This window comes from Paroedura picta, chromosome 6 (genome assembly GCF_049243985.1).
Source record: "Paroedura picta isolate Pp20150507F chromosome 6, Ppicta_v3.0, whole genome shotgun sequence".
NCBI lineage: Eukaryota > Metazoa > Chordata > Lepidosauria > Squamata > Gekkonidae > Paroedura > Paroedura picta.
The window spans coordinates 25,051,280-25,077,829 of NC_135374.1; the positions used below are offsets into that span (position 1 = coordinate 25,051,280).

The window sequence follows — 26,550 nt, forward strand, 5'->3', positions numbered from 1 at the left end:
CACTAGTATTTAGAGTTACCAACTGCCTGGAGGCCAAAAAAAAACGTCCTTTCCCCTTAAGTCTTAAGATGGTTGAATGAATAGTACGACTTGAAAAAGCAGACTCCATTCAAAAAGAAAACTAACACAACAAGCAAAAGACTGGGCTAGAACTTTCTTTCCCTATTTTCAATACAAAGAGAGATTTTTTTTTCCTGAGCAAGTATACAAAAAAGTGGCCTTTCTTGCCTGTGGTCCCCTACCACCTCATTTTGCTGCATATGTAGATCTGCTTTCTTGAAGGCACTTAGAACTGCACCCTTAATCTTTGTTTTAAAATATGCTTTATATGGAAACAAGCCAATGGCAAATTCAATTGACTTTGTTTATTTGAACCTTGTAAATCATTATTACTGGAAGCATATTGCTTCATTCTCAAATGCTAGTTTGCAAAAATATTTCTGATCTGACTTCCTCGGGATGTTGCAAACTCTCTTAGTGAATCACTCTGGAAGAAAAATAAGCTAGTCTCCATAGTGACTAATTCCAGAGGGATGAAGAAAAAAATGACTAAAGCCCACATTCTCCACTTGCAACTATTTTTCACCTCTCATTTATACAAAGATGAGTTTTGGATGTCATGTGAGCTTGAGAATTTTTTTACTAATCAATTATGATTGAGCAAAATTCAATGTAAACAATCAATTGCCTGTTTATGCTGAAGTTCTTGTTATGTGCTGAACATCTACCATGAACCCTAATCTAGGATCTGCCTGATGAGTTTTCACTGACTGAATGAACTGTGTCCAGACAAGATATCGTATGGAGAGTGGAAAAAACCTTGTTGTTCTCTTACAGTACAAGAAGTGAGCTTAGAAAATTCTTTCAACAGTTTTTTTAACCAAAACACACCTATGTGCATTATCAAGGGTAGTTAACCTGTGGTCCTCCAGATGTTCGTGGACTACAATTCCCATGAGCCCCTGCCAGCAAATGCTGGCAGGGGCTCATGGGAATTGTAGTCCATGGACATCTGGAGGACCACAGGTTGACTACCCCTGGACTAAATCATTTCACTTTTATATGGCATCAAGGAGGACTGTTTCTGCAACTATGAAAAATTCTGCAATGGTTTCTACCCAAAAGTTCCACAGAATAACATACCTGTAACACAAAAATAGGCTTTTAAGGAGCAGATCCAAATGTTTTCTTTGTTCACTCCCATGGTTTCTCCCCCACCCCTGGGAGGGAATTCACAATTATCAAATGAGGAAGCTCAGGACTGAAGTCTGCTTCCTCCTCCATTCCTGCCCCAAGTGATGGGGTGTTAACTCTAACCAATAATCTGCCTCTCTTCCTGCCCTCCCTCCATTTTTGCATAAATTGAACATGATTGCATTGCAACATGAATTTGCAGTAGCAATAGCATCTGCTTTCCAGGGATGCTCCAGAAAGCTAAAAGTCAAGAACTTCATGCAGAAAAGCAGTTGTGTAATGGCAACGGACATGCTTTGTCTTCATTCATATGTGGTGACTCAGTCCACATCAACACATGAACCCCTGTCCCTTGCTTGGGTAATTCGAGTGCCATGGGAATCGAGGGGCTATAGGTTTGATAAAATTAAACTTTTGGTTCCATTACAAAAAAAATGGGGAGGCATGATGGGAGGCAGGATCCCTCACTCTCCCAAGAAAATGCAAAACACGTACAATGACTGAAGTCCTAACCAGTGACGGGAGAAAGCCTCAGATGCAGAATCCCAGGTGCATAAGAAGGCGCACCAGCAAATCAGAACTGCAGAATGAGTATAGGCTTAGGTGTACCTATCTCTATGCTGGATTATGGCTGTAGTGTTTGCAGAAGGACAAAACATGGCTTTACTTCATTGTTTACATAGAATTAGTCTATTTAACCTGCAGTCTGTTTAACTTGTTTTGTATGTGTGTGCCTGTAAAGTGCTGTCAAGTCACAACTGACTTACAGTGACCCCATAGGGTTTTCAAGGTAACAGGGATTCAGATGTGATTTGCCATTGTCTTCATCTGTCTTTGGGGGGTCTCGCATCCAAGTATCAACCCTGCTTTGCTTTTGAGATCTGACAAGAGTTTGGACTACACTATATCATTCTACATGCCCTGTTTTGTATACCTTTTATGAAATGATCACACATGAATCAGATCCTTGAGGGCTACAATCAGGCACAGAACTATAGGCACTTACGCACAATAGCCTGTGTCCCACCACTCCCCCACTCAGTGGCTCTTTCATTAGAGGAAGATCTACTTACTTTGGAGGAATGCTTCACATTCTGTTGAATAAATGGGTAGAATGCATATCATTAAAATCAATGTCCTTGTATACCTGTGCCAGGCTGTGGCTAGTTTATGTGTACACTGTGATAAATCCAGAAGTATTCATGGGCACATGGAAATGCATGAAGGTTCTGTTCTACATGAACAAAGTAAATTAGTAAAGTATACCCATTTCATTCCATTTGATAGCCCTCCAGGGCAGGGGTGGCCAAACTGTGGTTCTCCAGATGTCCAGAGACGACAATTTCCATGAGAACTTGCCAGCACATGTTGGCAGGGGCTCATGGGAATGCGATCCATGGACACCTGGAGAGCTACAGTTTGACCACCGCAGCTCTAGGTCAACTGGTTGGCTACTGTCTCTAACTTGATGCTGGACTACATGGACTGTGGTATTGTCATGTAAGGCAGATATCCCCAACATGGTGTCCATTGGAATCATGGCACCTGCCAACACCTTTCCTGCTGCCCACCAAGGAAAAGAAAGTCAGTGAGGTCAACTTGGACTTTCGTCCCACAAGGTTTCTGATTGGCTACTGCAGTTTGGATTGGCTGTGCGATTTTTTTAAAAACATTGCTTTGCCATCCCACAGCACAAGGTGGGATTGAAGGTTAGCTGTGGCAGCCATTTTGTGGATGGCTCTGCCTCCTGCAGTAGCCATTTTGTGGCTGTGCTTTATCAGAATCCAAAACATGTTCAAAAAGGCTGGGGACTTCCACTGTAGGACATTTCTTATGTTCTTACTTGCATTTCAAATGTATACACAAATCTATCTAGCTTGAACTGAACAAATATGTATGATTGATCTAGAACTTCTCCAATATGCATTTGGATTGTGCTACCTCTGACAGAATCTTCCCCCTTCCATTTCATTATCACAGCTTGTCATGTTTTGTGAATGTTTAATTCACAGATAGAGCACACAGATCAATGAGATCAGCCCTGCTGGAAAAGCACCATGGAATTTAAATTAGTAAAGGGTATGAGTACACAAATTTCATGTTGCCAAGCAAAACATCCGCCTGGATGCTAGAACGGCCAAATGGGTAAATGAGATCTAAGTAAGAGAAGCCTTCACGTCTGGATCTCTAGAAATGGTAATGGCTGAAGTCTGAGAATAGCTCAGACACTGAGGTCACAAATAATATTTGACACCCAGAAAGTTTCATAGTAAAAAAATCAGATTAATAATAAAATAACTCCACAAACTCAGTTATTTGTTTTGTAAGGCTCAGTATATTTACTCATTTTATGGAATTTGTAATCTGCCTTTCTCCCTAGGACTCAAGATGTTGTGTATGCAGTGTAGCGGGCAAGCAGGGGGGGGGGGCTGTGATTCAAACAGCAGGGACTTACGATAGTATCGGTCAGCATATGGGATCCATTCTGCTTTTGGATCATTTCAAAGGTCCCATTAGTTTAAACCTGGGGAACTCACATGGGGCCAATCTAAAGCTAAAGAGTTGATGTTCCACTCTGTGAGCGACTCTGTGCTTACTGAACCCACTATTCAATATAAGAAGTGTGTTATAAGTGTTTCTATCTGGTAACAGGATATCTGCCTTAAAGTAAGGTGACCAGATTGTCCCACTTTTGGAGGGACATCTGGGGGCAACTGGCAAATTGTTACTTATGTTGAAATTTAAATATATATATATTACAATACTATTTTTGCATTCTATGCATTCTATGAAACTTTTTGTTGCTCCATATAGACCAAATTTTTAATCAAGAACCCCCCCCCCCCCTGGTCAATGGTGTCCTGCTTTACCAATGCTAAAATCTGGTCACTTTACGTAATACAGAAATCTTTCCTTTCTGATGCCCATAAATTAACATTTCAGGATGCACCGCATTTACAATTATCTCTCTCCCTCTGCAAAACACAGACCTTGCAAACCAAATTTTTTTGCTTAACACTGAACTTGGTGGTCCTCCATCCAAGTACCCACCAGGACAAGTCCTGGTTAGCTTCTGAGAACTGGGCCATTCAGGCCAAGGCAGCAGGGGCTTGAATGTCTTTTATTTACAAGGTGATGTTATTTGCCTCCATGCCTTGAAAAGTTTGCACAGGTTAAGATTCTTTTTAAAGGGAGACATCTTGTTAAAGGGAGGTGCTATTTTTCTCCAGGCCTATCAGCAACTATAGAACAGGATGCTCTCTGCTTCCTCCCAGCCTGAGTCTTGAGCCAAAGAGAGTCAACAGCAGCAGCAGGAAGAAGAAATCGCGGCCAGCCATCCAAGCGAGTTCAGTTCATTCCAAGGGGGTTAATTTCCAACCAAAGGCATAACTGAATGCCTTCCATTCTAGTTCTATGCATGTTAACAGGCTAGGCCCCACGGAGTTTGGTGGGACCCATTTCTAAGCAAGCACACACAGGACTTGGCCTGGTATGCATAGCCTGTAGCTTCAAGCAGTGACTTACAAGGAGTCCAGGGAACAGGTGCCGCAACCACAACGGAAGCTAAACACATACAGTTCCCAGCAGCACTCTGGATAGGAAGAAAGGGGGCAGGGCAGGATGCTTACCATGTTGCACTAGGAGTGGAGAGATCAGAGTTCAGGCCCTCACGCTTCCATAAAGACTTTAAAACATATTTGAAACTGATGAGTTGTACTCGTGATGCTATAACTCTTCATCCATCTATTTGCTTTCATGCAATATCAGTCCAGAGATTCTGGGTTCCTGGGTAAAAGTTCAGGATGGGCCCCCTTTATTCCCACTCTGTCCTTTCTGAACGAAGTGTCTGTTTTTGTAATGTACATTTTGAAACATGCACACATATTATGTTTTGACTTTGCTTTATTTTCCTCCATTTTCTTCCCAAAGTAATGCATCCTGTGTGAGGGCTTGGGCAGTTCCCAAATACTCTAGAGATAACTGAGTTTTCCACTGGACTGGCCTTCCAAATTCCAAGATTCACACATACTTGTTCAGGCCTTGACATCCCCGCACTTACCACATGCCTGGCAACCGAACGTGTGAACTGAATGCTGCCTTTAGGGTAATGTTTCTGTGATGCCTATGGCGTGAGGCCAATCCATACGTGCATGTTTGACCTTTATGCCCGGAACGTTCATTCCTATTCCCACACCAGCCCCGCTCAGGAGACGGCCCAAGTACATTCGCATTTCAACAAGCGAGTACACGCCGGGATTATTTTCCTGCTGCAGCTGCATGCGTGTGATGGAAAATCCGTGCTGGGGAATGCCTCGACGGCGCCGGGGAGAAGGAAGGGATGAGCCCCCCTCTCCCCGCGCCCCTTGCAGAGGGAGGAGGCCCCGGACTGCGCGCGGCTAAGTTGCAGCGCTTGGGGCGCCCGGGCAAGTTCGCCGCTCTTGTCCGCCGGCGGAGGCGGGGAAGGGGGCCTATAAAAGCCTGGCGGGCTTTTCCCTCCTCTTTCGCGCAGGCTTCTCTCGTGGGTGGGAGGCGGAGCCGCGGATCGGAGCGCCTCTCTCTCTCTCTCTCTCTCTCGGCCGCCCGCCCGGCCCGTTCCGAGCTCGCCAGCGTCGCCGCTGCCTGCAAGCGCCATGGCCGCCTGGAGCGGCTCCGATTCCAACGCGGGCGGCTCGGCCCGGCCCAGCTTGACCTCGGTCTCGTCGGGGGAGCTGCAGAGCCTGCGGACGTGCAACTGCGAGATGGCGCTCCTGCCGCTGCGCCAGCTGCTGCTCCTGCAGCCGACCTTCTTGCAGCTGCAGGGAGACGCGGTGGCCGTGCTGAGCCCGTCCGGCCGCCGGCCCGGCGGGGGCTTCACGGTGATGGGCGACGGCTCCCTCTACGTGGACGGGCAGCGCCTTTGCCGCCTCACCGGCTACTTCAAGAGGTAACCCCTCGAGGAGGGTGCTAAAAGTGCGTCGCTTGTGTGTGGAGGGAGCGGGGTCGGGGGGTCTGCTGGTCAGGTCGTCCTCTTATTTGGCTTCTAGGATCGGTGCAACCCCGCCATCACCGGACAGGCTGCACCTGCTGAGTTTCTGTCTGTGGCGCAGCTGGGAAACAGCCACTGGGGTTCCTCCCTCATGAATGGGCAGGTGGAAATTGGTCCGACGGCCCGCGTCCCAGATACCTGCCAGAAGCGAACTGGCAGGTATCTTTCCGAAGCTCTCTCGGTGGCTTCGAGGCTGCCGTGTGCAATGAGTGAGCCATATGTTGCCCTTGGCGAAATGAATTGGATGCTCGCTTCCTTTTTTCAAGAGTCGTTTGATCCCGTGTTACCAAGGGAAGTACCGCCACTCGGCATAGGTTTAGGCTCCCCGTTAGTGAAAATTAAGGCTGCTTTTGCTGTGTGGTTTTTTTTCTTTCCCCAAGGCTGCTAATTCTAAACGAGTCTGCTCTCCCGAAAGTATCTTTAGGATTGCCCTGAAAGAATTGACTCTAGAAAATGGAGTAGGAGAATACCATCCGTGGCCCCACCCATTCTATTCATTGTCCAATTATCTACCCATCAGTAAACTCCCAGGCCAGCCTGATTTGGGGGAATAGTTAGAAAGAAACATTCTGTGGAGAAACACTTACTGCTAATTCTTAATCTGTTATCTATCTTAAATTTAATCTTAAATTCTATTTATTCACTTATTGTACTTTATCAGTAAATTTGTACGCCGCCAGAGAGGGCAGTCTAAAAATTGAGCAAATAAATATAATCCACTTTGGGTCCTCATTGGGGATAAAGGTCAGGTGTAAACGCAGTAAGTAAAAGGAAAGCATGTGAATGTGCACAGTCACTTTCTCCCCCATTCCAGAAACATGGAGGCTGGCTGAGGTTACTTGGAAGGTTCAGAGTTAGTTGTTGCAAAAGATGTCCCCTACGGCAGGGGTAGTCAGCCTGTGGTCCTCCAGATGTTCATGGACTACAATTCCCATGAGCCCTGCCCACTGGCAGGGGCTCATGGGAATTGTAGTCCATGAACATCTGGAGGAACACAGGTTGACTACCCCTGACCTTACGGATGAGAGTCCTAAGAAGTTCTTCTTTGAAGGCCAGCATTGAAATGATTTCCTGCCTATTCCTTTGTGCTAAATCCAGCAAAATGGTGGCTTGCGGCTTTGTGAAGAGAGTCCCTTTACTGCTCTTGCATTTTTTTAAAAATTGACAACCTGCTTCACTAAGTTGTGTGAATCTTTCAAGCATAATGCTACAGCTGCCCTTTCTCAATGTAACTGGCATGTTCAGGGACAACGCAGCTCCGCAGGTCAGGAGCAGGATGGGAAACCACAGGTAATGGCCAGTTCATTCATTATGGTTTTTCTGGCTTGTTGTGGATGGCAATGACTCCTTGGACTGAAGCAGCCCTTATGGAGGTGGTCTAGCAGGGCAGTATTTGTATTAGGATAGATTCAGGTAGGTAGCCGTGTTGGTCTGAAGTAGCACAACAAAAATTGAGACTAGTAGCACCTTTAAGACCAACAAAGAAGCAAAAGAGTTGGTTCTTATATGCTGCTTTTCTGTCCCCGAAGGAGTCTCAAAGCGGCTTACAATCGCCTTCCCTTTCCTCTCCCCACAACAGACACCCTGTGAGGTGGGTGAGGCTGAGAGAGCCCTGATATCACTGCTCTAAGAGCTTTATCAGTGCTGTGGCAAGCCCAAGGTCACCCAGCTGGCTGCATGTGGAGGAGTGCAGAATCAAACCCGGCTCACCAGATTAGAAGTCTGCACTCCTAACCGCTACACCGAACTGGCTCTTTATTCAAGGTGTGAGCATTCAAGTGCAGGCACTCTTCCTCAGACTAAATGAACAACCATCTGGGCAGAGATTCAGGCCATGTTTGAGCAAACCATTTGATTTGATACTCTTCCAAGTGGTCTGTCCATGTAGAATGTTTTCTTTTTAGGTGAATCCAGATAAACTGCTGTGGCAATAATAAAGTGGAAGTATGTTGAAGCGGCCTATGATATTTGGAAATGCAAAATAGATGATAACCAAGTGAGGGGGTGGGGGAAGTGACATTAAAACCAATAGAAGTTAGTGTTAAATTGTCATCCCTTTGGTTACTGTACTTTCAGCCTGCTTTTTAATTGCTTCAAAGTAGCTGCCCTGAAACCCCCATTTAGAAGACAGCCTGGCTGCCCTCCAGGAAGCGTGGCCATATATGAGTTGGGATTCAATGAAAGCTGGAACCCAGGACATGAGAAATAATGGTAGTAAGCATTTAAACTCCGGGGAATGATAGAGGACAGGAAGGCCTGGAGGATCATTGTCCATGGGGTCGTGATGGGTCAGACACGACTTCGCACCTAACAACAATAACAAGCATTTAAAACAGGCTTCCTCGGGAGGTGGTGGGTTCTCCATCTTTGGAAATGTTTAAACAGAGGCTGGACAGCCATCTGATGGAGAGGCTGATTCTGTGAAGGTTCAAGGGGGTGGCAGGTAACAATGGATGAGCGAGAGGGTTGTGAGTGTCCTGCATAATGCCTTGATGACCCAGGAGGCCCCTTCCAACTGTATGATTCGATAATTCTAAATGATGATTCGCAACTTCCCAAGCATTTCACACACTCACCTTTGTTACTCCGATGCTACAAACTAGGCGAACATTATCATTCCCATTTTACAGGTGAGCAATCTGAAGGGTGCTGATATGGAGGATGAGAAGCATGCTTTTAAAGGCAGATTCAAAGCTGAGATATTCCAGTTGTCCCCGAACTCCATCATATGTCTGTTTACTGAGAATGTTGCCTAGAAATGTGCATTGGTCAGTATGTGATACTTATAATACCCAGTCATTTTTGAGGTATTTAAAAAACTGTTTTGCATCTTACCTAACTGGCAGAGGAGTTGGGTTGTAGTAGAACTACAGCCAATTCTGGTTTATCTGGGGCTATGGAGCTCTTGCGCTCGCATGGGCCCATTATGCATGGCCACCAAAACGGCGATTTCAGGTCACATGGAAAACGCGGAGAGGGAAGAAGCGAAGCAAACCACTCATGCACGGGACGGGACGCAACGGCAGCAAAACCCAGAGTAACCGATTATGCATGCGGCGAACCCGGCACCGCTTCTGGTTGCGCCCCGGTCACCCGGAAGCTGCGCTTTCTTCCGCGTTTCGCTAACATGGCTTTTTCAGCAGCATGCACCGAATCTGTGACCGGTTGCAGCCAGCTCCGTGCATTATCGGTGATTTTAGTCGCCGCCATTCCATCACGAATGTGCGCTATCCCCCCCCCCCCCGTGCATAATGGGCCATACTGGGGCATTCATTCTCCTTGTCGCATTGCTTTCCTTATTCCTCAGAGAAAAGCCCTGAAAACACTCCCTGTCCCTTCTTGCAAATAAAAAACACAATCTGATGCGTCACCTCAGTGCTATTTAGAATCTGTTCATGTGATGATAGATGTGGGTGTGCCATCTTCATTTCAAAGAGCCATTTGCCCTCTGGATGTTGCTTGGCTTCTTTGCAAAGATAACCACAGGAATAGGACTCTTTCACTGCTGGAAGGAATAGATTTAATTTACTTGCTGCAAGATTTGGTAGGAAAGATTGAGAAACTTGTCTTGAGTGTGCCACTATGGGACAGGTGATGTTTACAGGACTAGAGCAGGGTGTGAAACAATACCTGCTACTTTAACTAGAGCTTGGGAGTCCATATGGTTTAACTGAGCATTTAAATTTGGCTTATGATATGAAGGGTTCTTTAAAAGATTGTTGCTGCTGGTGTTGGCTGATCGTGTAGAAAAAACCACATTCCACATATTTTGAATTTGTGGAGGCAGCACCGTTGCTCCCAACTTCACACTGAACAGTGATTCAAAGTCTGGCTACATCTGTTGCTTGGGGGAAATTCAGATATTGTTAAAATAAATTATGCAGGAAGCTTTAAGCACCCTAAACTCTTTTGAGAGGGCTGTGTCTTCAAATAGGCAAAGACACGTCCATCTTTTTGGCCTCTGAATTAATAACCAAATTTGGAGTTTTCCATTACTTCCTATAGTTCCAATTGTTCAGCTTTTCTGGAAGATATATCTAGCTTTTTAGTGCATTGATGCATATGCAATAGAACAGATGGTATATTTCCTCCCTCACCCATTGCTTAACAGGTACAAAGAGATTGTCAGTGCAATCCTAAACAGACCTCTGCTTTAAATCCTATTGAAGCCTAATTGTTCTCCTGGGAAAGCATTCTTAGGATAAGAATGTAATTCCCCCATCCTAATATACTCATATACATATCTCCAGGATCTTGTTGCAATCCTCATGGTATTGATCTTTGCAGATGTCAATACATTAGTGCACTAGGATGAATGGGGAAAGGACGATGCATTGCTACAGACTCTTCACTCCAGTGGAGTGGACTACAGGCGCATGTTTGAGTGCTTCAGCAAAAGTCGTAGCATTTTATGGTTGGGAAGTTCCAAAGCGTATGAGGGGGTAGTCTTACCCTTTCCCTTGAAATTCAAGCACTGGAAAGAAAGAACTTCATCGTCGTTAAAAATAAAACACATAAGGTAGAACAGCCAAATGCATTTCTACCACAGCCAATATGGCTACTGGAGCATAAATGGCAGAAGGGGATACAGGACAGACACAGGAAAAGTGGGAAGGGCGGGGCAGCAAATACATATGCTCACATGAGTCATTGTTCTGGCTCACTACTGTCAAGTTGTTTGTTCTCTGAAAAAGAGATTAATTTGCAGAGGGCAAGATACAAATTAGCCCATGTTAGAACTCTGCATAGTTCCTTAAATTGGTGTTTGTTGACTGGCCAATGAACACAAGGCTGGGAAATCTGAACTTCTTCCTGCTTCCTGTTAGAAAGGCAAGGTGAAAAATTTTGCCTTCAGAACTGAAAACGTTATGACTTGTGACCACCATGAAGGCTTTTCTATGCATTTGTGTGCCTCTGTAGTATGTTAACTATTATAATTTTTAAACTGTAGTAGCAAGTAGAGTAAACTCCAGTAGCTGGAGGGTGGGTAGGATGTTAGCTGTTAAGTGGAATATGCTCTCCTAAATGGTAGAGCACGTGCCAGAGTAGAAGCTCACATAGTGTGAAATTGAGTAAAATTAGTCTGGCAGAAAAACAACCTTGTCTTAACAAATGTTATAATGTGTTTGTAGAACTAGCTGTAATGAGCTTTGCACACTGATGTTTTACTGATCTAATCATGTAAGCCAAACAATTTTTGCATTTCATGCAACTTTAGTGCCATTTCATCCTTTTATATTTGCTTGAACGAAGGCATGGGATTTAAACGTTAGCAACAATAATTTTGAGACAGACTGTACATGTTTCTTATTAAGTAGCTCTTGAAACATTTGAAACCAAATCAATTTTTAAATAAATGCAGAGTTTATGTTTCATGAGTTTTAAAAAAACAATTGTAGTATATGGTAGTCTGCTTCTGCTGATTTATGTTTTCATAGGCAGTGATTAAAGAATGTAGTGAGCACCGCACACTTGATTGGCGTTTCAAGAGAAAATCACAGTACCGTGTTTCAAATTGTGTGTGTAATTCCTGAGGAGCACCTCTGTAGTGCATTAACACATCCATTGGAGCGTGGCTAACTTTGTGCTGTTTGGGGGATGTGAGAGGTTTTGGGTTGCCTGCAAGAAGCCCATGCTCTTGTTCCAGAAACCTCCTGGAAGGGATCTGCCGTGTGGCCTCTTCATGTTATCTGTATGGGGCAGAAAGCAGGTTCTCCCAGGCTGTCCAGGAGGCCTTCTTGTCAAATGAGATGTGACATACACAGAGGGGTACTATTTCTCAGGAGCACAGGAGAACTTGCTGCACAAGTCTTTGGATTCTAACCATAATCTCTAAATAAGAGGACTCTGGGTATCTTTTAGGTGAGGACTACATGTGGTGCAGCGGAGTCTAAGAGGCTCAGATGTGTTTTATCATGTTCAAGGATGAAGTGGTCTAAGACTGGCTAACCTAACCCTCAAGCTAGTTTAGTCAAACAGCTTGACTAGAAGCAAAATCAGCTTTGTTGTCCTTTCTACTTCTCTGGAACTACTCCTTAGGAAGTGGGCTGGGTGACTTTCAAATTCCAGTATTGCCGAAGTAGTAGTTCTGGAATACACGGATAGAGAAAGGGAGAAGGTGACACATCCTTAACCACATGCAATACTCATAATTTTATGGTACTGTTTATGTTAACGAATTGCTAAGCTGAAAAGGAGAGCCTTCAAAACAGGAGATGTGACAAGGCATTTCTCTGCCTAATGATTCAGACTAGTTATTGCAGACATAAAAATTGGACTCTTGTTTTCCGGACAAAAGCAGCCCTATTTCATGTGCACTTTAAACCATTGACCTAAAAATGCCATTTGAAGGCTGAAAAAATAAAGTGATCCAGAGTCTAGGTTGGTAATCATAGCCTTGTATTGAAGCCACAGGGTAGTTCCTGTTATGGTTTTCTTTTGAAAGACTGACAAAGCATTGAGGGTATTGGCTAAAGGTCAGCCATAAAAAATGAGAGCCTGCTGGAACTTTATTACCAGATGGCCTTTTGTGATGGCAACTGCCTTCTCAACCAGTCCTCATGGAAGAAAACTTTGTTTTTTGGCTTATACTGGAGATGGGAGTCTCCTGTTTTTAGCAGTCTTTCTCTAAAACAGTTTCCATTCTAGAGGAGATCCAACCGGTTTCCATTCTAGAGGAGATCCAAAGTTTGTGTGTGATCGTCTGTGCCTCCTATAGATATACATATTGAACAAACATACAGACTGCAGAAACAAGCACATGGGGAGTAGTGGTCAGGACAGACTGGACAGTCCACAACTAAATGCCTACAGCTCCCGTCATTTTGGTTTTACTCTAAGGCAACCAAACAGGTTCATCTTTAGAAAGTGAAATTTGTTTTTCTTTTTTTAAGCACCGGCAACACAGCAAATAAACAGTATGATTATTAATAGTTTAACTTTTATGATATAAAAGTTAAACCTGTTGACCCTGGATTTCTGGGCTGTTTAAATGGTTTACTTTGTGAGATTACCCAGCTCTTCATTAACGGTAACTATGCACAGTCAAACTGTTTATTGTCCTGAATAGGCATGTAGGGCAAGCTCTTCATTAAAGGTAACTATGAATACTACTTCAAATGTATAATCACAAACTGTTTATTTTCCTGAATAGGCACGTAGAACTCAACACACACTATGACTACAAAAACTATCGAGATACTATATTGGCCCGTCCACTGGTATTCTTCGTTAATGCCCGAACAAAATACAATTCTTCAAAAGGTATGTGTGAATAAACTTTTTAAAAATTGCATAGGTTGGGACCCTTGGTATAAACTGGCATAACTGAGATCAGAACATTTATACAGTGCTTTTGTATGGTGTTTTTAAAAATGGCAATGTTGATTCTGTAATATGTAAGGTGGAAAAAAATAGCAATAAAATGGAGTTTTTAGTGATCATTTGCTTTTCGGTTTCTTATGCTAGCAATGTTCTGGCACTGCAGCGACTTTCCAAGGACTTCACATTTTGAAAGCCTTAACTGCTGTTGATACGGATCTCGGAGGCATAAATTCCAAAGCATGCTGCTCAGATTGGGGCTAGAGGCAGAATATACAGTGGGGCTTTTCGCACGCCTTCAAAATCGCACAATGGTTGCCAATTGAAAACGCTACTGATTTGCCGTTATGCACAACGTCGTTGACAATCTGCCACACACCTGAAAACGATCTGCAAAAAGCGCTTCCTTGTAGCGCTTTCAGGGAAATCCCCAAAAGTGGATTCACCCTCCGGAAAGCGATACACTCCTGCAACCAATCTGCAACACTAGCGAAAAAGACCTGTGCGTTAACATTGTTGCGGTTTCTACAAAGCCCCTCCCCCTGGTTCTCTCCTCTGATCTTCCAGCGAAGCGATCGCCATTTTTTTTTTCTCCGAGCGAGCGGGGGAAAACGCACCAGCGAGCCTCTGTTTAGAGGCTTCCCCGGCTTCAGTCCCTCCCCTTCAGTTACTAAGCACAAACAAGAGAAGCCCGTTTGCTGATGTATTTTCCCTTTATTTGTTACACATTAATTCAGCCGAAAATCGGGCCCGTGAGAGGGGGGAGGGAGGGGGGGATTTTTTTTTTTTCACTCTGAGGGAGCGTGGCAACGAATAAATGACAGCTCAAACACACCAGGCAGCTGGATGGGTCTGTCCGTTGCAACGAATCAACACAGATTCGTTGCAATGGGTCTGGTTTTTTTTAAAAAAAAACTTTCTTAAAGGGAAAGGGGCTGTTTGGGAGCATGCTAACGGCTGCCCATTGGCTGCTTGACGGCCAGGGGCGGGACGAGCTTGGCAAGAGCGCTTCCTTTCTAGCGATTTTTGCCGAGACCGGAAGCCTGTGGGAAACGATACAAAACGCAACTGGATTCCACTACAAAGGCAGGTATGCATAACGACGAATTCCACTATTTTAAATGGCGATTTTTCATTCAGCAACCAATTTGCTACAAAGATCCCGGTGCGAAAAGCCCCAGTGTGTTAAGAGCTCCAAACGGTGAATGGGAAGCATAGCAAATGATTACTATGGAAGCAAGCTTAAATACATATGCATGGAGGGAAAAAAGAAACCTTGACAGTGAATCCTTTGAACAGTTTACTGTACAGTCCCCTCCCACAAAAATATCTCCTAAGCCTTCTCTTCTGCAACCTGGCTTGGCCATCAACACCATTCAGTTTTCTGCATATCTTTGCAGCACAGTATGCTTATCTGGAATAAGCTTTTCCTTGTTTTGCCTCCTTCTAAACAAAGCACAAAGCTGTTCCTGCCATGTATCTGTATTCATCTTGTCCCCTCAGTGACAGTCTTCACGGCTATTACCCCTAGCTTGTTCTTCACTGTGGTATGTCACCTGGTGGTCGACCTGTGTTACCTGTTCCTGGCTCAGTTGTTCTGCTGCTCATGACTCTGGTCTAAACACCAGTGAGATCAGAATTCTGGTTCTTCCAGTCCCATGTGTGATGTCAGGGCTTGAAGCTGTGTGGGTCCTCTACCTGGTGGCCAAAAGCGTACCCAGGGTTTGGAAAAGCTGAAGGCCAGTGCTGTAAAGCACATTTGTATATTCCTTGAGAATCACAACTTTAGCATCAAAAGGTCAATGATCCAGTTGATAAGTATCTGCTCACCTTGTTTCATCTATATGCATTAAAATAACTTCCAGACCTCTATGATAAATTGTGACTAGTGGCAGCTACAAAAAAAGTCAACTTCACCAAACTTATTTGCTTAGATTTGAGTACAGTATCTGAAACCTCACGATGATCTGTCTTTATTTTTTTAAGAAGTATTGACAATTTCCCCTTCATCACTAGAAAAAACATATGCCTTGCTTGTAAACACTCGGCATCCCAAAATGAGAAGACAGATAGAGAATGGCATGAATAACATCATCTCCTCGGTGTTTGGAGAAAGCTACAAACTTAAGGTGAGTCAGGCAGGTGTTGTTAGCTTGACAAAGTTCACTCATCATTTCACATCATTGCTCTCTAACTAACCGGGCAGAGGACCAGGATTTCAGGGCAAACCTTGCAAAGTGGTCCTTCCTCGTGTGCTAGTATCTGTCCTGCCATATATTCAAAAATACAGTCAGAAAATGAACATGTGAGGTACTGAACTGCAGATTTCCTCTTTAGAAATGTTGTTTTCATCTGAGGCTGACCAACTTTATACAATGCTGACCTCCATTAGAAAAGCAATTAATATGACTTTTGGATGGTAAAACAATAGTTTTCCTACATGTAGTTGCAGATTTCAGCTTCAAGCTGCAGAGTTGCTGCTTGCATGATTGTAGCTTTAAGCAATGCATTGGGTATTCCAGGATTAGCAACAAAAACTGGCTTTTATATTTTATGGAAAACAGAGGTTAAACAAGTTTTCCTGGTTGCATCCTAAGCATTAGTGGCTCCTAATACTTCTAAAGGGCCAGTGTGGGTGGAGTGCTGTCCAGGACACGTCTGGTGTCCAGCCTGTACTACCGCCTGCATGTGCCAATCCAGGCGCAACCAGCAAAGCTGGCCACACTTGGATTGGGCCAGCCCCTGGGGCACCCGCCTCCAGAAGCCGGCTACAAGGCGCTCACACACCCTCTTGGCCAGATGCTGGCTGGCCACGGAGGAGGATGCTCCCGTACCTCAGCTGCCAATTGACCTGGCTGCCAGGTCATATGGCAGACTGAACGGCTGCGAGGCTGTCGGCCCAGCCACCAATGTCTGTGCCAGCCCAGCTGGCTGCAGGGCCATTACCCCACCACACCGGTACTGGCCACTCAGTGCAACGCAGCACGGCAACTGGCTCTGGGGGCATTGGCCCTGCAGCCAGCAGGAATACTAGGTAGGATGGGGGCCCCGCTGCTAGCACCTGTTGCATTCTGGATGCAATGGGCTTTCAGTCTAATTTTTTAATTCTGAAACCTGGGGTCTAGTATAGTTTTAATAATGCATGATGCCATACTACAATATAGATTTTAAGCCATTTTTTCATTCCTTATGATATAATCTAACGTACTTGGTGTGTCTTTCTTTCTTTCTTTCTTTCTTTCTTTCTTTCTTTCTTTCTTTCTTTCTTTCTTTCTTTCTTTCTTTCTTTCTTTCTTTCTTTCTTTCTTTCTTTCTTTCTTTCTTTCTTTCTTTCTTTCTTTCTTTCTTTCTTTCTTTTCTTTTCTTTCTTGACTGGGTTTTTGTAGGGGCAACCAAATGGTGTTTCTCCAGCTTTGAGTAGCATTTTGTTCAGTTTTAAAGTCTTTACTAGTTAGACTTGCAATCCAAATACTATTGAAACCAGTAACAAAACTTGCCAGGTTAGTCAAGGCAGCCAGACCATATGCTAGCGTTTTTCTTCCATGTTGCCCAGAATAATGTCATATTAGTCTGTCTATAATACTGATAAGTCTCAGCCTATACTCGGTAATTAAATGCAGTAGAAGCTCTCTGTTCATAAATGACATTTCAAACAGATCAATTCCTCTCTCTCTCTTTTTTTTTAGTTTGATTTTCAGGATGCTGTAAAGAAATTCTTTCCTTCAGGAACCCATCTGGTCAACGGAGAGAACTTGAGCTTTTCCTATGAGTTTAAATCTGATGCCTTATTTGATTTCTTTTATTGGTTTGGGATCAGCAAAAATACCGTCTCAGTGAAAGGCAAGGTCCTTAATTTGTCAAGTACTAATACAGAGAAGAAGGAAATGATAACGAAGTTTCTGGATAAAATGAGTGAACCTAATCTACGTTCAAACAGCTTTTCAGACAGAAAGTTCAGTGTTACCTCCCGAAGTAAGTTGTTGCTTTTATCGGTGGCAAGCATGACTTAAGTTTTGCAGAATGTTTGATGAATTAGATGGACAGAAAACTGCAAAACAATAGACTTAAAGGGCTTCAGCAGTAACACTTAAAGAAGAGGGAGGGGGTGCGGTTCAGTGGCAAAGCATCTGCTTGGCATGCAAAAGGTCCCGGGTTCTGTCCCAAGATCTCCAGTTGAAAAGTAGCAGGCTGATGGTCATATGAAAAATCTCATGCTGAGATATCTGGAGAGCCACAGCCAGTCTGAGTAGACATCACTGACCTTGATGGACCAAGAGTTTTGTTCAGTGTTAGTTTCGTGTGATGATTTAACTTGTGTGCTTTTGGATGTAGCCCTGTTACCTGATGCTGCTTGGTTGCATGGCACCTTGTAAGCTTCGTGGCATGTACATTATTTGTCATGAGCCATATGGGAGGGGCGGTATAAACATCTAAGAAATAAAATAAATAATGAAGGTGTTTTAATAAAACTGTAATCTGTCCACACTTATCTGAGAGTAAGACCCATTGAACAAAGTAGGATTGACTTATGAGTAAACTGTCACAGATTAGGGCTTTAAGCACATACTTGTTATGCCAAAACTTAGTTTCTCTTATATTTTGGAGATTTAGGAAGCCACTTAATCGTCAAAACGTTCCTTTCTTATTTCATCACCTTCCTTTGTACCAAACATTCAGCTTGGCCTTAATCCTTGCTGCCATCACGCCTGCATTTATGGCCCCAGCATAAATTTACAAACCCTACCTTCTAGCTATTGCTGCTTTCAGCCATTAATGCTTTCCCTTTTATTTCTTTGGATAATACCATCTCCCCCCCCCCCCCCCACCTTTCAGCAGTTTCGGGAAACCACAGCTTTTGTCTCTGTAGGTCTAGTCTTTGTTCTGGCAAGGAAGTGTGTGTTTTTCAGTGTTCCTTCTATCTGCATACTCCCAAGGAACTGTTTTCATCTCTTAGCAGACCGTGAAATCTTTTCATGCCTGTGTTTTTTTTCTCCCCCACAGCAGTATTTGCTCATAGCCAAATTATGACTGTCTTGCACACATCACTTCCTGTTAGGGGTACGTTGTGCATTTAAGGCTACTTGGAACAGTTCCAGAAGGCCAAAGGCCAGGGCAGCTGCTTCTCCGCCCCCCCCCCTCTCCTCCTGGAGCCAGCCCTGTAGACTCAGTGGGCAGGTGGGAGTGGCTGCTGCAATCTCAGCAAGCTGGTCCCCCCCTCCCCATGTAATATAGAGATGGAAAGGCAGATGGGAGCAACTGCTTCTTTACCTCCCCTCTCTGTTGAGGAGTGGAGGCAGGCCAGGGGTTGGGGGCCTTTTCCATTGTTGTTTTGATTTTCCTTGGGGATTTCCTGAAACCTTTATTTGTTTATTTTCAAATTATTTATTTTCAGATTTATATGCAGCCCTTCCCCAGGGGCTCAGGACAACTCACAACATTCCATGTACACAAAAGACACTAAAATCACTTAAAAATCAGTCCAATTAATTTAAGATAAAAGCCGTATCAGAAGGTTGCCACATTTTCTCTGGTTTGGGAGGGGGGAATATAAAGTGCATTTTGATGTTAATACTTTCTAGAGTTGGAGGCTGGATGTTTTGATGGTAGTTTGGGTTTGTAGGGAAGGCAGAAATTGTTAGACAGAGACTATTTTAGGCCTCAACCATGGGCTTTTGGTGGAAGAGCTCTGTGTTCCAGTGTTCAAGGGCCCCGATGTCACTTGGAAGAGCATTCCACCAGGGCTGAAAAAGTCCTGCTTCTGGTTGAAGCCAATTTAATCTCTCTTAAGTTTAACAATTGTGTTTTCTTGTAGCTTCAGTAGATGACGTGTTCAACAGCAGTTTGACCCCACAATCACCATTCATGGAGTCGCCTTTCACAGTCTGGACAATTTCAGCAGTTCAGGAGCCTGAAGACTGACTCAATACAGTAGCCATATTTGTGTAAGTGGAAGAGATGCGTTGGATAAAGAAGGAAGACACATTGGTGGAACCATCCTTATTGCCGGAACACAAGGAATTACCAAAAGGAAACTTTGTTCTCCTTTGTGTGTTGCCTAAAATAGGCTTTTGCATTCCAGCTATTTCCTTTGCTTGAGGAGAAATCTGATTCTAGAAATGGCACCTCCAGATTTCACTCTCAGCATTAAAAGTCGTTTGTACACAGTAAAGGTTTCTTGAGATAAGCTACTTTACTTTCAACTGATGACAGTGGTGAAAATATCCATTTCCAAGTTTTAAAGGGATCCTTGAAACTGCAAGCACTAATTAGTTGATTTCATCATTATTAGAATGATTATCATTGGGCCTGATACTGGTTTTAAAAACCATTTGAAGTTCTCTAATAGCCTATAAAGAAGTCTGTTCTAATCATTGTACAAGCTAACCTATTGCAGTTTTTTTTAAATAGTGTGCACTGGTGGCTTGTTTGGGTCCAAACACTTTTAAAAGGTACTAGTTTATTGACCAGGTTAGTAGCTTTTCCCAGTCCTGGGGGGAAAAAATCATAATCCATGGCCTTTTGAATGGGAATTCAAAATGGAATGACTTCTGCCCCTCCCCCCCTAAAAATCACTGTTCTGTGCTTCCTTTCCCAAACTGGGGGTGGGGGAAATTAGGTTGGTTGTCTACATTATCTTGAACCTGGTTCCTGCTAGCAAAGGCCTGGTCCCCACTGTATTCCCCCCTGCCATTGAAGCCTTGATTCTGCAAATCTCATGCCTCTGCAAAAATACGCCTTATTCCACCAGTACATAGTCTAGTTTGTTCTGATCTTGTGTTTCAACCCTAATCATGGTAGCTCTTAGATGTACTTACTTTTTAAAAAAATCTCATGGTAACATAGCATTTACTGTTTTTCTAGCCACTCCTTTCACTCCTTTATTAGTGTCCAAAAATTATGTCAGGAGATCAGTTGGGGGTGGTGGGAGAAGAAGCTTTTTAAAATCAAAGCTGGCTTCATGTTCTCCTGTTGGTTACCTTGGCTGCATCACTACATGATGCCCTTCCGTCATACAGCGTAGACTGTGCCATGGAAATCCTGTCTAATAGCACAGTCTTGTTAATAGATTAATAGAACCGGTGTATTTTGGAAGCAGTGATAATGATGATCAGAGCAATCTAATTTGTGTAACTCAGCCTGCACGGCCCTATTTGGCATGGTGTGAGACATGACATTGTGAGCAGGAATACAGCAGCAGTGACAGTGTTACCTGCCTTAGAACACCCGTTTTTTCTTTCAGTTGTATTTAATACTTAGACACTTTGCTTCCTTCTTCCTAGCTGCTTGGTGGTGATATCTGCAATACACATAATATACATTTTTAGAAGTACTGAATTGCCCCTAACATTCATATCACAGTATTTACAAAGAGCTGACTCATTTACTTCTTTGATTCTATACTTCAAAGAATTGTCACTCACTTTAGGGTGATGGAAGCACCCTGCGTATGTAGCAGTATCATGCACCTAGGAACAAATGTCCAAAGAGAGAAGTAATTTGGAGCACATAATGATCTTTGAGTCCAAAGAATTTTAACTGTAATGCAAGCCGGAGACAAATTTAGAATGAGAAGCAGTTTAAGAGCGGTATTCAAATGTATTGCAATGCAGAGAAGAATGAGAACAAGTTTTGAATACATATGTATGAGATAGATTTTGAGCAGAAACGTTCTTTTCTTACGAGATATATAATTGAATTTCCTTTGAACTTTGGTATCTAAAAACTTGCAGTGAGTAGAAATGGTGTAATATATAATGTTGAATATATAGTAATGGTGAAACTAATGTGGCAAAACAGATCAGTCATGAGATTTAAAATGCTGAATATAAAAGAGTCAGATTTGATTGAATGGCTAACATCACATCATCATAAAAGTACCCCAGTAGAAATAAGGACCATTGTATTTTATATATGTCTTAAATTAAATTGTAATGAAGGTGATCATGGGAAGAAATATTTTTATTTTATACACTCTGCTATACATAATTATCTTTCATATATATAATTGTAACATAATCCTCTTCCTTTTTGCATCCCCTCTATACTATTTTGCTTTCTAAAATAAAAAATATAAGAAATTTTAACTCTAGAAGTTCTAAGAGGTTCCACATTAAAACTGCATTGTATACTTGCATCTTCCAAATGGGAACAGGTAGCAGACATACAGAAATAGAGGATTTTGCAGAGGGTATTTTTTAACCCTTCCCTGTACCATGACATGCAAACACCGTTTTAGAGCACCAACTTGGTGTGATGGTTAAGAGCGACCGCCTCTAATCTGGAGGGACTGGGCTTGGCTTCCCATTCCTCCACACGCAGTTAGCTGAATGACCTTAGGCTAGTCATAGTTCTGTTAGAGCAGTTCTGTCAGAGCTCTCAGCACTGCCTACCTCAACGGGTGTCTTGTTACAGGGAGAGGGAGAGAAGGTGATGTAAGCTGGTGAAAAGTAGGGTATAAAACCCAATGCTTATTGTTTTTGTATAACTAAATGGCGACATGGAAATACTAGCCTTGTACATCTCAAGGAGATGTTTGGTATAACTTTATGAAGCTTATTACTGCACAAGAAGTTTTTTCAAAAACTAACTTTTGGCCTTGCTTGCCTGGAAAGTGGAATGCATGAATGGAACAAATTGATCCAGCAACAGTTGTTTGTTTTTCTCCATGATCCTAAGGAGTGAGTGCATTTAGAATGTTTTAAATATGTAAATGTATTTGAATATACTTGGCAGAGTCACTTTATGTAAACATAATCACCTGTTCAGTGCCTTGTAATATATACTTTGTAAGACATCAATAAAGAGATTTTACATAGATTATCTTCTTTGTTTTACATGACCTTTTCTCCAACAGGAACCCACTGGGGCTTGATAAATCATCCCCCCCCCCCTGTATTTACTTGTCAGTTGAGTCTCCCTCATCAGGGAGAAAGGCAGAAAAATAAGTTGTTCTCTCCTGGTATAGTGCAGCCTACAACAAAGTAAGTCTAAAAGGCTTTAAGAATGCTCCAATTCAGGTCCCCATTTTCCATGGAATTTCAGTTAATTCCTAAAGAATTGATGTAATTCGTAAAGCAGGAGCCTGGTAGGGAAGTGTTCAGTATATAGTCAGCTGTTCTTCTACAAACAATAGTCAACAGTCTGTTCAAACCAAAGCTAAATAGCTTTCAAAACATCAAAAGCCAGCAACTGTGTGAAGTTCTGCACAACTCTCTACATGCCTCAGGAAGTGTATTTGTATGCCTGTTCTCCATCCTGCTGGTTTATGATATGGTTTGGGTGGGGTGAGCCAAAAGCAATGCATTTCAAAGGGGTGAGAGTCAAATCTCACTAGGTGTGCCGCAGGTATGCATAAACTATTTTGGATCCAAGAAGTAGATTGTGCAATGTGTCTAAAACATACTATCTCTAAAATTGAAGATAAGGAGGGATTGTTTTTAAGCAGAGATTTCTTCTCCCACTTCTTAGAATTTAATACAAAACTAGCCTGAATGCGGTTGAGACTTAACAATAGCAGAACAAGAAGAGCTGAGTTTTTGTACCCCACGTCTTACTACCTGAGGGGGATCTCAAAGCTGCTAACTATAGCCTACTTCTGTCCACAACAGCTGAGTAGCCAAGGTCACTCAGCTGACTGCATGTGAAGAAGTGGAGACTCAAACATGGTTCTTCAGCTTAGAGGACTACATCAAGCTGGCTCTCAGGAATGAAATGTAACTTGGCTTAGTCATAAGGCACAGGTCGTTCAGTCCTGAGTAGTCATGGGGAGAGGGGAGGCAAAGTACTAAATGGAGGGATCATTAGGCTTGAGTACCATCAAATTTTGATTTGACTGAAGGGGGAGCTGAAACTTACCTGGTAGAACTGGCAGCCTGTGCAAAAAAGCAGAAATAATGTAAACTCCAAACCAATGTGCTGGAGGTAGAAAAACTATATCCTACAGTGAGGCACATAAAACTCATGCTATACCAAAAACCATTTCTTTATGGAGCTGCAAGACTTGCTTTTGGCTTTGAGGCAGCAGAATAACAAGTCTACTCTGCAGGAGTGTAGCGATGTTCTGTTGGACATCCAAGGCTTCCCATATTACAGTTGTACAGTTATCTGGTACCCTGATCTAGTTTAGCATGTGCTAGCTTGATTTAGTCAGATCCAGGTGGCTCTAGAGCAGGGGTGGGCAAATTGTGGCCCTCCAGATGTTCATGGACTACAATTCCCATGAGATTTAGCTGGCAGGGGCTCATAGGAATTTTGTAGTCCATAGACATCTGGAGGGCCACAGTTTGCCCACCCTGCTGTAGACTACTGGGATGGGAGACCACCAAAAAATGCCAGGGCAGTTGAGGCAGGCAGTGGTAAACGACCTCTGATCATCTCTTGCCTTGCAGATCCCATCAAGGATTTGCCATAAATTAGATTGTAAGCCGTGACTTCTTTGGGTAGTAAAAGGGTTGCCATAAGTTAGCTGTTACTTGGGTGGGGTGGGGAGATGGAAGCAAGCCTGTATTGCCAGAGATGTCTCTGTATCTCCACCCCTTTCACTACCATTTCTTCAGTTCAAAAACAGGTCAGATTACACAAGCATCAGAGGCATCAGACCTTCACAGGCACTAAATTTCTGAACCCAAGACCCAGGAGGAAACCTCAGGGAAGGCCTCAGCCTCTATGCCCTCTATGCTTTATTCTTAATTAAATTCTCTCCCTTTCTCACAGCTTCCCCCATAAAATACACGAAACCTTGGCCAAGACCAGCTGTTACCTTCCTAAGCAGTTTCCCTCCCTTTGTTGTTTTACTACAGCTAATTTCATGGCCATTTTTCTCACCTGAAGAAAAGGGGGCCATTTGGGTGGCACTGTCACTCAGTGCCTTGGCACGGGCTCCTAAATACAGGTTCCAGACATGACTGTGCCTATCTTCTTGCCATCAGAACAGAGCAGACATCCAGCCAACCCTGCCCCCGAAAGCCTGATGCCAATCAATATACTTTTCCACACCTTAAGTTCACTTCATACTCACCAGTCACCCTCAAGGTCAATATACTACTTGCCTTCCAATTTGGAAAACAGGCTTTGATTCCTCACTCCACACAAAGCCTGCTGGGTGACCTTCAGCCAGTCACACTTCTCTCAGAACTTCCTCAGCCCTGCCTACCTCACAAGGTGCCTATTTGGGGGAGGAAAGGAGGGTTATCGTAAGCCACTTTGAGACTATTTAGGGCAGAGAAAAGTAGGGATCAAACTCTTTTTCTCTGAAACTGCTTCACTAAACTTGCAATTTTTTTAATACACAAGATTGCAAATACCCTATAATCACGCTGTTCCTACCTGCCTCATCCAAAGGCTATTAGGCTTGTGTGCTGTTTTCACATTGTACGATCTCAATCATCGATGCTTCTGCATCCTCCAGTCCATGGCACTTTGTAGTAATGGAATATAGGAGTGAAGTGTCTCATTCTGGGCAGTCAGTCAGAAAGACTGATTAATTTTGGATTAATCCTTTGGAAGAGCTGACTCACAGACTGTTCTTGCAGTATTTCACTGCACCAGGGTAAAACATGTTTTTATAGGGACATAATGTATCAGTCTGCTTCCTAGTGAACAAGCTGTACACTGTACTTTGTTGCAGAACAGATCCCACTGCTTACTACATTTGCCTTGCAGAGCAATACTTTCCTCCCCATTAGTGAGTACGACAGTCTGTTATTAATCTGAGCTTAATCTGTTACTTCAATTTAGCTTTCGGTGTCATAGTCTGCCAAAACATTATGCAATTATCCAACACCCTCCCACTTTATCTGCAGTTTGATGTGTCAGTAAGAGTGCTCTCAAGAGAACTCAGTAATTGAAATGAGTCATTTATTTATTTATTTATTTGGATTTTTATACCGCCCATTCTTTGCAGCTCTGGGCAGTTTACGTTAAAACATTATCTAACTTTACACGGAACATATGAACAACTTTCAAACAAGTTTCAAAACATTATAACAGTTCAATTATAACTTTCCAGTATTGTACACTTCATAAAATAGAAAAAGATTTATTAGATATTCTTAAGAGATAAATAAATACATTATGTAATGTTACTGCATTGTCTGTGCTTATATGCAGCTACAGTTCCCAACTATCTGACTCTCATCAGATTTCCTGAAACCTGTCCTGCTATGATTCAAGCCCTGTTCTCTATTACCAGAATCAGAAGACTTTTATTGGCATACAAAAAAGAATACGTCATGAAGTGTTAATTGTTCAACATTACAAGACCTCATAACTTGTTGTAGAAACTTCTTCACTTGCCTTATATATTTTGCCCAACATTAGGCTTTACTGTGCTTTAAATAGACTGGTTGCATTGGGATCTTTGCGTGGAGCTGGTTTAAGAATGTAAGAGCCCTGCTGGATCAGGCCAGTTAGTCCAGCATCCTGACTTCCACAGTGGCCAACCAGTTCCTCTGACGGGGCAACAACAGGTCAACTCTGTCAAAATGAGACTGCAGCCCAGGATGGGCAACATCTGAAAAATTAACTTCCATGGCTACAGGCTGCATGACTACAGTTTAATTTTACTAATCTGGATTGTTGTTGTTGTTAGGTGAGAAATCGTGTCTGACCCATCGCGACCCCATGGACAATGATCCTCCAAGCCTTCCTGTCCTCTACCATCCCTCAAAGTTTATTTAAGTTTGCACCTACTGCTCAGTGACTCCATCCAGCCACCTCATTCTGGATTAGAGAGGCAAAATAGAAGTGTTCATTGATATGAACAGCAGTGAAATCAGCCCAATGGATTGTGTAGCTGGAATAATGCTTCAATTCTTGGCATGCTGTGTGTCCCAGCATATTTGTAGCATTTCTGTGTCCTGAGATGCCACTTTTTCTTAACAAACATTGCCAGTTAAAATCTAATATTTGACCATTTCTTAAAGAGTTCTAGAGTAAACAGTTCAGATCCAGCCCTGTGATGAAAGGCTGTAATTGACACATCCTTGGAACAAAGCAACAGAAATGCTTTT

At 43.1% G+C, this 26,550-nt stretch overlaps 1 protein-coding gene across 1 annotated transcript; it reads left to right on the forward strand.

Moving 5' to 3' along the window:
• The first annotated feature begins 5,625 nt into the window (after positions 1-5,625).
• MEDAG (mesenteric estrogen dependent adipogenesis) lies at positions 5,626-22,360 on the forward strand. The gene is made up of 5 exons (XM_077341814.1): positions 5,626-6,118; positions 13,374-13,483; positions 15,557-15,669; positions 17,227-17,512; positions 19,353-22,360. The coding sequence occupies exons 1-5, from the start codon at positions 5,826-5,828 to the stop codon at positions 19,457-19,459; spliced, it is 909 nt and encodes a 302-aa protein (XP_077197929.1). The 5' UTR covers positions 5,626-5,825; the 3' UTR covers positions 19,460-22,360.
• Positions 22,361-26,550: the final 4,190 nt, after the last annotated feature.

Excerpts from the sequence above, each read along its gene's own strand:
- MEDAG (XM_077341814.1), top strand. The coding sequence starts at position 5,826 with ATGGCCGCCTGGAGCGGCTCCGATTCCAACGCGGGCGGCTCGGCCCGG. Across the intron at positions 13,484-15,556 it reads AAAATACAATTCTTCAAAAG|AAAAAACATATGCCTTGCTT; the intron begins GTATGTGTGAAT and ends CTTCATCACTAG. Across the intron at positions 15,670-17,226 it reads GAGAAAGCTACAAACTTAAG|TTTGATTTTCAGGATGCTGT; the intron begins GTGAGTCAGGCA and ends CTTTTTTTTTAG.